This window comes from Oncorhynchus masou, chromosome 22 (assembly GCF_036934945.1).
Source record: "Oncorhynchus masou masou isolate Uvic2021 chromosome 22, UVic_Omas_1.1, whole genome shotgun sequence".
Taxonomy (NCBI): domain Eukaryota; kingdom Metazoa; phylum Chordata; class Actinopteri; order Salmoniformes; family Salmonidae; genus Oncorhynchus; species Oncorhynchus masou.
This window is the reverse complement of record NC_088233.1, coordinates 5,901,971-5,914,464: the sequence shown is the minus strand read 5'-3', so window position 1 is coordinate 5,914,464 and position 12,494 is coordinate 5,901,971. Positions and strand designations below refer to the sequence as shown.

At 45.4% G+C, this 12,494-nt stretch overlaps 1 protein-coding gene across 1 annotated transcript in view; it reads left to right on the top strand.

The window, feature by feature from the left end:
* Positions 1 to 11,938, top strand: part of LOC135508624 (amyloid-beta A4 precursor protein-binding family A member 2-like) — a 17,602-nt gene extending 5,664 nt beyond the window's left edge. The window contains exons 4-10 of the mRNA XM_064928865.1: positions 1,497 to 1,583; positions 6,462 to 6,647; positions 9,158 to 9,337; positions 9,857 to 10,069; positions 10,589 to 10,708; positions 10,836 to 10,976; positions 11,810 to 11,938. Of these exons, the coding sequence (XP_064784937.1) occupies positions 1,497 to 1,583; positions 6,462 to 6,647; positions 9,158 to 9,337; positions 9,857 to 10,069; positions 10,589 to 10,708; positions 10,836 to 10,976; positions 11,810 to 11,881 (999 nt within the window). The 3' untranslated portion in view covers positions 11,882 to 11,938. The remainder of the gene's footprint in view (positions 1 to 1,496; positions 1,584 to 6,461; positions 6,648 to 9,157; positions 9,338 to 9,856; positions 10,070 to 10,588; positions 10,709 to 10,835; positions 10,977 to 11,809) is intronic.
* Positions 11,939 to 12,494: the final 556 nt, after the last annotated feature.

Here is a 12,494-nt window from a genome sequence, read left to right as displayed (position 1 = left end):
ATATTAGCATTGTGCTGTCTGACTAGTTGACCAGGCTAATGTTGTTATATTAGTATTGTGCTGTCTGACTAATTGACCAGGCTAATTCTGTTATATTAGTATTGTGCTGTCTGACTAGTTGACCAGGCTAATGTTTTTTATATTAGCATTGTGCTTTCTGACTAGTTGACCAGGCTAATGTTGTTATATTAGCATTGTGCTTTCTGCCTAGTTGACCAGGCTAATTTTGTTATATTAGCATTGTGCTTTCTGACGAGTTGACCAAGCTAATTCTGTTATATTAGCATTGTGCTTTCTGACTAGTTGACCAGGCTAATTTTGTTATATTAGCATTGTACTTTCTGACTAGTTGACCAGGCTAATTTTGTTATATTAGCATTGTGCTGTCTGACTAGTTGACCAGGCTAATGTTGTTATATTAGTATTGTGCTGTCTGACTAATTGACCAGGCTAATTCTGTTATATTAGTATTGTGCTGTCTGACTAGTTGACCAGGCTAATGTTGTTATATTAGCATTGTGCTTTCTGACTAGTTGACCAGGCTAATGTTGTTATATTAGCATTCTGCTTTCTGACTAGTTGACCAGACTAATTTTGTTATATTAGCATTGTGCTTTCTGACGAGTTGACCAAGCTAATTCTGTTATATTAGCATTGTGCTTTCTGACTAGTTGACCAGGCTAATTTTGTTATATTAGCATTGTACTTTCTGACTAGTTGACCAGGCTAATTTTGTTATATTAGCATTGTGCTGTCTGACTAGTTGACCAGGCTAATGTTGTTATATTAGCATTGTGCTTTCTGACTACTTGACCAGGCTAATGTTGTTATATTAGCATTGTGCTGTCTGACTAGTTGACCAGGCTAATGTTGTTATATTAGTATTGTGCTGTCTGACTAATTGATCAGGCTAATTCTGTTATATTAGTATTGTGCTGTCTGACTAGTTGACCAGGCTAATGTTGTTATATTAGCATTGTGCTTTCTGACTACTTGACCAGGCTAATGTTGTTATATTAGCATTGTGCTGTCTGACTAGTTGACCAGGCTAATGTTGTTATATTAGTATTGTGCTGTCTGACTAATTGACCAGGCTAATTCTGTTATATTAGCATTGTGCTGTCTGACTAGTTGACCATGCTAATGTTGTTATATTAGCATTGTGCTGTCTGACTAGTTGACCAGGCTAATGTTGTTATATTAGCATTGTGCTGTCTGACTAGTTGACCAGGCTAATGTTGTTATATTAGCATTGTGCTTTCTGACTAGTTGACCAGGCTAATGTTGTTATATTAGCATTGTGCTGTCTGACTAGTTGACCATGCTAATGTTGTTATATTAGCATTGTGCTAATCTGATGTCTTGATGTATGGATGTCAGTTGGTCTGTTCATCCATGTTATTCCTCATAATCAGAAAATGTACCTTGTAAGGGCCCTTTCTAACCACACGATGGCGATCTCTCGTTCCTTTTCGACCATGGTGGTTTGACCACAGAGCCAAGATGGAGACTCTCAGACGGTGACAGAAGTGGACCTCTTCATCTCCACCAAGGCTGTCAAAGTGCTGAATGCCGACTCACAGGTGTGTGACTGTGAGAGAATTATTTAACTTCTTATCTCTGAGTTAATAAAAAAAAACCAGGGTGTATTTCTTCTCTGTAATGCCAAGTCTGGAACTGTCCATTCACACACATGTAGAAAATGCATCTTTTAGAGGCAAGTTTCCCCCCGTCGTCGAAAATAACATACACAGTATATCGTAAATGTTGGGCTCAATCAGAAATTAACTCTAGATGTTCAAGCGCCCTATAATGCAGATCTAATGCGGATCGGATTGAATCCCCACCTTAGGATTAATCTGTGTCCAGGAAACCTGCCCAAAGCTTCGTTTGATTCTGTTTCATAAAATTCCTCTGGCGCACTGCTGTATCTTTAGGGGCCATGTTGTTGAGGACCGTCCACTCCACACAGAGTTAATACCACAGCAGCCATATATATTATTTACCCCCCCAAAGAGACGCTGATGGACAGTTATTACCACAGCAGCCATATATATTATTTACCCCCCCCCCCAGGAGACACTGATGGACAGTTATTACCACAGCAGCCATATATATTATTTACCCCCAGGAGACACTGATGGACAGTTATTACCTCAGCAGCAATATACATTATTTACCCCCCCAGGAGACGCTGATGGACAGTTATTACCACAGCAGCCGTATATATTATTTACCCCCCCCAGGAGACGCTGATGGACAGTTATTACCACAGCAGCCGTATATATTATTTACCCCCCCAGGAGACGCTGATGGACAGTTATTACCACAGCAGCCATGTATATTATTTACCCCCCCCCAGGAGACGCTGATGGACAGTTATTACCACAGCAGCCATATATATTATTTACCCCCCCCCAGGAGACGCTGATGGACAGTTATTACCACAGCAGCCATATATATTATTTACCCCCCCAGGAGACGCTGATGGACAGTTATTACCACAGCAGCCATATATATTATTTACCCCCAGGAGACGCTGATGGACAGTTATTACCACAGCAGCCATATATATTATTTACCCCCGCCAGGAGACGCTGATGGACAGTTATTACCACAGCAGCCATATATATTATTTACCCCCCAGGAGACGCTGATGGACAGTTATTACCACAGCAGCCATATATATTATTTACCCCCCAGGAGACGCTGATGGACAGTTATTACCACAGCAGCCATATATATTATTTACCCCCCCAGGAGACGCTGATGGACAGTTATTACCACAGCAGCCATATATATTATTTACCCCCAGGAGACGCTGATGGACAGTTATTACCACAGCAGCCATATATATTATTTACCCCCCCCCAGGAGACGCTGATGGACAGTTATTACCACAGCAGCCATATATATTATTTACCCCCCCAGGAGACGCTGATGGACAGTTATTACCACAGCAGCCATATATATTATTTACCCCCCCAGGAGACGCTGATGGACAGTTATTACCACAGCAGCCATATATATTATTTACCCCCCCAGGAGACGCTGATGGACAGTTATTACCACAGCAGCCATATATATTATTTACCCCCCCAGGAGACGCTGATGGACAGTTATTACCACAGCAGCCATATATATTATTTACCCCCCCAGGAGACGCTGATGGACAGTTATTACCACAGCAGCCATATATATTATTTACCCCCCCCCAGGAGACGCTGATGGACAGTTATTACCACAGCAGCCATATATATTATTTACCCCCCCCCAGGAGACGCTGATGGACAGTTATTACCACAGCAGCCATATATATTATTTACCCCCCCAGGAGACGCTGATGGACAGTTATTACCACAGCAGCAATATATATTATTTACCCCCCCAGGAGACGCTGATGGACAGTTATTACCACAGCAGCCATATATATTATTTACCCCCCCCCCCCCCCCAGGAGACGCTGATGGACAGTTATTACCACAGCAGCCATATATATTATTTACCCCCCCAGGAGACGCTGATGGACAGTTATTACCACAGCAGCCATATATATTATTTACCCCCGCAGGAGACGCTGATGGACAGTTATTACCACAGCAGCCATATATATTATTTACCCCCCCCAGGAGACGCTGATGGACAGTTATTACCACAGCAGCCATATATATTATTTACCCCCCCCCAGGAGACGCTGATGGACAGTTATTACCACAGCAGCCATATATATTATTTACCCCCCCCCCCAGGAGACGCTGATGGACAGTTATTACCACAGCAGCCATATATATTATTTACCCCCCAGGAGATGCTGATGGACAGTTATTACCACAGCAGCCATATATATTATTTACCCCCCCCAGGAGACGCTGATGGACAGTTATTACCACAGCAGCCATATATATTATTTACCCCCCATATATATTATTTACCCCCAGGAGACGCTGATGGACAGTTATTACCACAGCAGCCATATATATTATTTACCCCCCAGGAGACGCTGATGGACAGTTATTACCACAGCAGCCATATATATTATTTACCCCCCCCTGATGGACAGTTATTACCAGGAGACGCTGATGGACAGTTATTACCACAGCAGCCATATATATTATTTACCCCCCAGGAGACGCTGATGGACAGTTATTACCACAGCAGCTATATATATTATTTACCCCCCCAGGAGACGCTGATGGACAGTTATTACCACAGCAGCCATATATATTATTTACCCCCCCAGGAGACGCTGATGGACAGTTATTACCACAGCAGCCATATATATTATTTACCCCCCAGGAGACGCTGATGGACAGTTATTACCACAGCAGCCATATATATTATTTACCCCCCCCCCAGGAGACGCTGATGGACAGTTATTACCACAGCAGCCATATATATTATTTACCCCCCCAGGAGACGCTGATGGACAGTTATTACCACAGCAGCCATATATATTATTTACCCCCAGGAGACGCTGATGGACAGTTATTACCACAGCAGCCATATATATTATTTACCCCCCCAGGAGACGCTGATGGACAGTTATTACCACAGCAGCCATATATATTATTTACCCCCCCCAGGAGACGCTGATGGACAGTTATTACCACAGCAGCCATATATATTATTTACCCCCCAGGAGACGCTGATGGACAGTTATTACCACAGCAGCCATATATATTATTTACCCCCCCAGGAGACGCTGATGGACAGTTATTACCACAGCAGCTATATATATTATTTACCCCCAGGAGACGCTGATGGACAGTTATTACCACTGCAGCCATATATATTATTTACCCCCAGGAGACGCTGATGGACAGTTATTACCACAGCAGCCATATATATTATTTACCCCCAGGAGACGCTGATGGACAGTTATTACCACAGCAGCCATATATATTTTACCCCCAGGAGACGCTGATGGACAGTTATTACCACAGCTGCCATATATATTATTTACCCCCCCAGGAGACGCTGATGGACAGTTATTACCACAGCAGCCATATATATTATTTACCCCCAGGAGACGCTGATGGACAGTTATTACCACAGCTGCCATATATATTATTTACCCCCCCCCCCAGGAGACGCTGATGGACAGTTATTACCACAGCAGCCATATATATTATTTACCCCCCAGGAGACGCTGATGGACAGTTATTACCACAGCAGCCATATATATTATTTACCCCCCCAGGAGACGCTGATGGACAGTTATTACCACAGCAGCCATATATATTATTTACCCCCAGGAGACGCTGATGGACAGTTATTACCACAGCAGCCATATATATTATTTACCCCCCAGGAGACGCTGATGGACAGTTATTACCACAGCAGCTATATATATATTATTTACCCCCCAGGAGACGCTGATGGACAGTTATTACCACTGCAGCCATATATATTATTTACCCCCCAGGAGACGCTGATGGACAGTTATTACCACAGCAGCCATATATATTATTTACCCCCAGGAGACGCTGATGGACAGTTATTACCACAGCAGCCATATATATTATTTACCCCCAGGAGACGCTGATGGACAGTTATTACCACAGCTGCCATATATATTATTTACCCCCCCCCCCCCCAGGAGACGCTGATGGACAGTTATTACCACAGCAGCCATATATATTATTTACCCCCCAGGAGACGCTGATGGACAGTTATTACCACAGCAGCCATATATATTATTTACCCCCCAGGAGACGCTGATGGACAGTTATTACCACAGCAGCCATATATATTATTTACCCCCCAGGAGACGCTGATGGACAGTTATTACCACAGCAGCTATATATATTATTTACCCCCCCAGGAGACGCTGATGGACAGTTATTACCACAGCAGCCATATATATTATTTACCCCCCCCCCCAGGAGACGCTGATGGACAGTTATTACCACAGCAGCCATATATATTATTTACCCCCCAGGAGACGCTGATGGACAGTTATTACCACAGCAGCTATATATATTATTTACCCCCCCCAGGAGACGCTGATGGACAGTTAATACCACAGCAGCCATATATATTATTTACCCCCAGGAGACGCTGATGGACAGTTATTACCACAGCAGCCGTATATATTATTTACCCCCCACCCCAGGAGACTCTGATGGACAGTTATTACCACAGCAGCCATATATATTATTTACCCCCCCCAGGAGACGCTGATGGACAGTTATTACCACAGCAGCCATATATATTATTTACACCCCCAGGAGACGCTGATGGACAGTTAATACCACAGCAGCCATATATATTATTTACCCCCCCAGGAGACGCTGATGGACAGTTATTACCACAGCAGCCGTATATATTATTTACCCCCCCCCCAGGAGACGCTGATGGACAGTTATTACCACAGCAGCCATATATATTATTTACCCCCCCAGGAGACGCTGATGGACAGTTATTACCACAGCAGCTATATATATTATTTACCCCCCCAGGAGACGCTGATGGACAGTGCGTTGCGTTCCATATCCTACATCGCAGACATCGGGAGCATCGTGGTTCTGATGGCTCGTACTCGTATGGCAGACACATCCTCGCAGGACTGTAGTGAAGCTGATCTCTCCTGCTCAGAGGGACCGAGACGGTACAGAATGATCTGCTATGTCTTCGAGTCAGAGGACGTGAGTACTATTGTATTCTGTTTTTGTTCTATTCTAGGGTATTCTGATCTGTTCTGTTTTCTATCCCCCCCCATGCTTTCCCTTTGTATACTGCTGAATATTATTTATTTATTTATTGGGGATTTTGGTCTCTGATTATTGACTATTGATTACCAGTGTTCGCAGAAGAAGGTTGCTAAATTTAAAACACACCATTTTTGATTAAGCAATTTATATACACTATCTACAGTAAAATACTACTGAACATAATTTTAAAGCTTTGAAAATGATTATTGCTTGTACAGAGGCCTGCTTTATACGTCTCTCATTTTGGCTTTCCTATAACACCAGTGATACACCACATGACCAAAAGTATGTGGACACCTGCTCGTCGAACATCTCATTCTGAAATCATGGGCATTAATATGGAGTTGGTCCCCCTTTGCTGCTATAACAGCCTCCACTCTTCTGGGAAGGCTTTCCACTAGATGTTGGAACATTGCTGCTATAACAGCCTCCACTCTTTTGGGAAGGCTTTCCACTAGATGTTGGAACATTGATGCTATAACAGCCTCCACTCTTCTGGGAAGGCTTTCCACTAGATGTTGGAACATTGCTGCTATAACAGCCTCCACTCTTCTGGGAAGGATTTCCACTAGAAGTTGGAACATTGCTGCTATAACAGCCTCTACTCTTCTGGGAAGGCTTTCCACTAGATGTTGGAACATTGCTGCTATAACAGCCTCCACTCGTCTGGGAAGGCTTTCCACTAGATGTTGGAACATTGCTGCTCTAACAGCCTCCACTCTTCTGGGAAGGCTTTCCACTAGATGTTGGAACATTGCTGCTATAACAGCCTCCACTCTTCTGGGAAGTCTTTCCACTAGATGTTGGAACATTGCTGCTATAACAGCCTCCACTCTTCTGGGAAGTCTTTCCACTACATGTTGGAACATTGCTGCTATAACAGCCTCCACTCTTCTGGGAAGGCTTTCCACTACATGTTGGAACATTGCTGCTATAACAGCCTCCACTCTTCTGGGAAGGCTTTCCACTAGATGTTAGAACATTGCTGCTATAACAGCCTCTACTCTTCTGGGAAGGCTTTCCACTAGATGTTGGAACATTGCTGCTATAACAGCCTCCACTCTTCTGGGAAGGATTTCCACTAGATGTTGGAACATTGCTGCTATAACAGCCTCCACTCTTCTGGGAAGGATTTCCACTAGATGTTGGAACATTGCTGCAAGGACTTGCTTCCATTCAGCCTTAAGAGCATTAGTGAGGTTGGGCACTGATGTTGGGCGATTAGGCCTGGCTGGCAGTTGGCGTTCCTATTCATCCCAAAGGTGTTCGATAAGGTTGAGGTCAGGGCCTTCTACAGGCCAGTCAAGGTCTTGCACACTGATCTCAACAAACCATTTCTGTATGGACCTCGATTTGTGCAAGGGGGGCATTGTCATGCTGAAACAGGAAAGGGCCTTCCCCAAACTGTTTCCACAAAGTCAGAAGCACAAAATTGTCTAGAGTGTCATTGTATGCTGTAGCGTTTTGATTTCCCTTCACTGGAACTAAAGGGCCCGAACCATGAAAAACAGCCCCAGATCATTATTCCTCCTCTACCAAACTTCACAGTTGGCACAATGCATTGGGGCAGGTAGTGTTCTCCTGGCATCCTCCAAACCCCGATAAGTCCGTCAGACTGCCAGATGGTGAAGTGTGATTCACTCCAGAGAACGTGTTTCCACTGCTCCCATGTCCAATGGCGGCCAGCTTTACACCACTCCAGCCAACGCTTGGCATTGCGCATGGTGATCTTAGGCTTGTCTTTGGTTGCCAAGGAAACCCATTTCATGAAGCTCCTAACAAATAGTTATTGTGCCGAAGTTGCTTCCAGAGGCAGTTTGGAACTCGTCGTGTGTTGCAACTGAGGACAGACGTTTTTTGCATGCTACGTGCTTCAGCACTCGGCGGTCCCATTCTGTGAGCTTGTGTGGCCTACCACTTCACGGCTGAGCCGTTGTTGCTCCCTAATGTTTACAGTTCACAATAACAGCACTTACAGTTAACCAGGGCAGCTCTGGCAGGGCTAGTGATGAACTGACTTCTTGGAAAGGTGGCATCCTATGACGACGCCATGTTGAAAGTCACTGAGCTCTTCTGTAAAGCCATTTTATTGCCAATGTTTGTCTATGGAGATTGCATGGGTGTGTGCTCGATTTTATACACCTGTCAGCAACGGGTGTGGCTGAAATAGACAAATCCACTAATTGGAAAGGGTGTCCACGTACTTTTGTATATATAGTGTATCTTCATTCATCATTTCAGTTGGTCCTTAACCCGTGCTCTTTACCACTTCTGTATTGGTGTCAACTTGAATAGCCTGTCACTTCTGTTGAATAGTTTCTCCCTTTCCCCTCTCGCCCCCTCCCCTCTCCCTCTCCCTCTCTCTCCTCCTCTCTCTCCTCCTCTCCCTCTCCCTCTCCCTCTACTGCCCTCCCCTTTCCTCTCCCTCTCCCTCTCCTCCCCAGGCCCAGCTCATTGCCCAGTCCATCGGCCAGGCGTTCAGCGTTGCCTACAGGGAGTTTCTCCGTGCTAACGGGATCAACCCTAAGGACCTGAGTCAGAAACAATACAGTGACATCATCAATTCCCAGGAAATGTACAATGACGACCTGGTCCATTTCTCAAACTCTGACAACTGTAAAGAGGTGTGTGTGTGTGTGTGTGTGTGCGTGCGTGCGTGTGTGTGTGTGTGTACGTGTGCGCGTACGTGCGTGCGCTTGCATCCGCGCCTATATGCGTGCATGAAATACTGATAGACAAGTGTAAAGAGGTGTGACGGCATACTGTAGTGATTGTTGACCGTGATTCATGACTCTAGATACACTCCGTCAACACAGTATAGATAGCAGATTACAGTAGAGTAGATATTGAGACTCTTGGCTCATGCAGTAGCTAGACAGCGCAAAGATGTTTACCAAAGTTCAGGATAAATTTTAGCCATTCAGAAAGCTAATCAAATTACACTAAACAGTACAAGTAATTAGTGCTCTTGCTTCAGTGAGACCACTACTGAATTTCTGTATATATATTTGTTATATACTTTGTGTTATTATTATTTTTCATATTTTTATTACCAACTAAAATCTAGTTTATAAGATATACTAATCACTTCCACTTAAAGATATATATAAATATCTGTCTATGTGTGTGTTTGTGTCTCCCAGCTGGAGTTGGAGAAGCAGAAGGGAGAGAGCCTAGGTGTGGTGATAGTGGAGTCTGGCTGGGGCTCCATCCTGCCAACAGTTATCCTAGCTAACATGTTGAACAGCGGCCCGGCTGCCCGCTCTGGGAAACTCAGCGTCGGGGACCAGATCATGTCCATTAACAACACCAGCCTGGTGGGCCTGCCGTTAGCTACCTGCCAAGGCATCATCAAGGTCTGGAGCATACAGTCGACTCTGCTCTTTAGTCAGTCACGAAGGAAAGGAGATGGGGAGTAGAGGAAAGGAAGCCATTATAGAGCATTGAGATTGAGACACAGCCATTCTAGTGTTGAGATTGAGTCACAGCCATTCTAGGAAGACATTCTAGTGTTGGGATTGAGACACAGCCATTCTAGTGTTGGGATTGAGACACAGCCATTCTAGGAAGCCATTCTAGTGATGGGATTGAGACACAGCCATCCATTCTAGGAAGCCATTCTAGTGTTGAGATTGAGACACAGCCATTCTAGTGTTGAGATTTAGACACAGCCATTCTAGAAAGCCATTCTAGTGTGGAGATTTTGACACAGCCATTCTAGGAAGCCATTCTAGTGTGGAGATTGAGACACAGCCATTCTAGTGTTGAGATTGAGACACAGCCATTCAAGTGTTGGGATTGAGACACAGCCATTCTAGGAAGCCATTCTGGTGCTGAGACAGGTGTCATTTATCATGTTCCGGTTGTCCTGCCAGGGTCTGAAGAGCCAGGTGCAGGTGAAGCTGAGCATCGTGAGTTGTCCTCCTGTCACCACCGTCCTCATCAAGAGACCTGACCTCAAGTTCCAGCTGGGCTTCAGTGTTCAGAACGGCATCGTGAGTAGGATTATGATACCGTTATAATGCGCTATAAGTCTTGTCATAACCACGTATAACCTCTCTCAAAATGATCCTGATAACAGCCATTTGGATTCAGAGATTTGTTTTCTTTCTCTCTCCTCAGATCTGTAGTCTGATGCGCGGAGGTATCGCGGAGCGAGGAGGGGTGCGAGTCGGCCACAGGATCATTGAGATCAATGGGCAGAGTGTGGTTGCCATGCCGCACGAGAAGATAGTCCAGACCCTGTCTGTGTCAGTGGGAGAGGTGAGCATCAGATTCCAATGACAGTTAGGTAACTGACAACTTTATACACATTCAATTTATATCCTATCAGAGCCCGAAACAGACGAATCAGAAGATTTTATACAAATACAAGTGTGTCTTCACAATTAGCACTGATATGTCCTCTCCTCTTCCTCCTCTCCTCCCCTACCTCTCCTCCTCATCCCCCTCCTCTCCCCCTCCTCCTCATCCTCCTCCACTATCCCTCCTCCTACTTCTCCTCTTCCTCCTGTCCTCCCTCTCCTCCTTCTCCTACTTCTCCTCCTCTTCCTCCTGTCCTCCCTCTCCTCCTTCTCCTCCCCTAACTCTCCCCCTCCTCCTCCTCCTCTCTCCCTCCTCCTACTTCTCCTCCTCCTCCTCCTGTCCTCCATCTCCTCCTCCTCCTCTTCTCCCCTACCTCTCCTCCTCATCCTCCTCCTCTCCCCCTCCTCCTCATCCTCCTCCTCTCCCCCTCCTCCTCCTCCTCTCCTCCTCCTCCTCTCCCCCTCCTCCTCATCCTCCTCCTCTCTCCCTCCTCCTACCTCTCCTCCTCCTCCTCCTTTCTTACCTCTACTGTGTCCCCTCCTCCTCCTCTCCTCTCCTTCTCTCCTCCCTTTTCTCCTTCTCTCCTTCTCTCCTCCCTCTTTTCCTTCTCTTCTCATCCTCCCCCTTCTCTTCTCCTCCTCCTCCCCTTCTTCATCCTCTCCTAACTGTCCTCCTCCTCCTCTCCTACTTCTCCTCCTTCTCCCTTTTCTCCTCATCCTCCTCCTCAACCTCCCTTCCTCCCTGTTCTGCTCCTCTTCCTCCTCTCCCCCTCCCCTCCTCCTCTCTGTCAGATCAACATGAAGACCATGCCTGCAGTGATGTTCAGACTGTTAACAGGGCAGGAGATTCCCGTCTACATTTAGACTCTCCACATCAGAGTTCTAAATGGCACCCTATTCCCTATGTAGTGCACTACTTTAGACCAGGACCCATAGGGTTCCGGTCAAAAGTAGTGCACAATGTCGGGAATAGGGTGCAATTTATTACACACACCGTTCTAAATGGCACCCTATTCCCTATGTAGTGCACTGCTTTAGACCAGGACCCATAGGGTTCCGGTCAAAAGTAGTGCACAATGTAGGGAATAGGGTGCAATTTATTACGCACACCTTATCTGCATCTCTTTCTGTGTACTCGCTCACTGCTTCTGCATGTCTAGGAGAAGTTGAACAGACGGGGTGGTCGACAGGCAGTGGAAACCATTAAAATGAGCCTGTCCTCCGATTTACAGTGACACCAGCCTCCACTGGTGCCAGGGTGATACACTAGGAGCGTGTATTTTTCTATCACATTCTTTTCCTGTTACTCTACTGACAGGGATTACCCCATGGTCTTGGTGTTGTGTGTGTGTGTGTGTGTGTGTGTGTGTGTGTGTGTGTGTGTGTGTGTGTGTGTGTGTGTGTGTGTGTGTGTACTGTACATGCAAGGTCTTTAACGTTTTCTTATGACGAGAGATTACAAACACAGCACATTTTA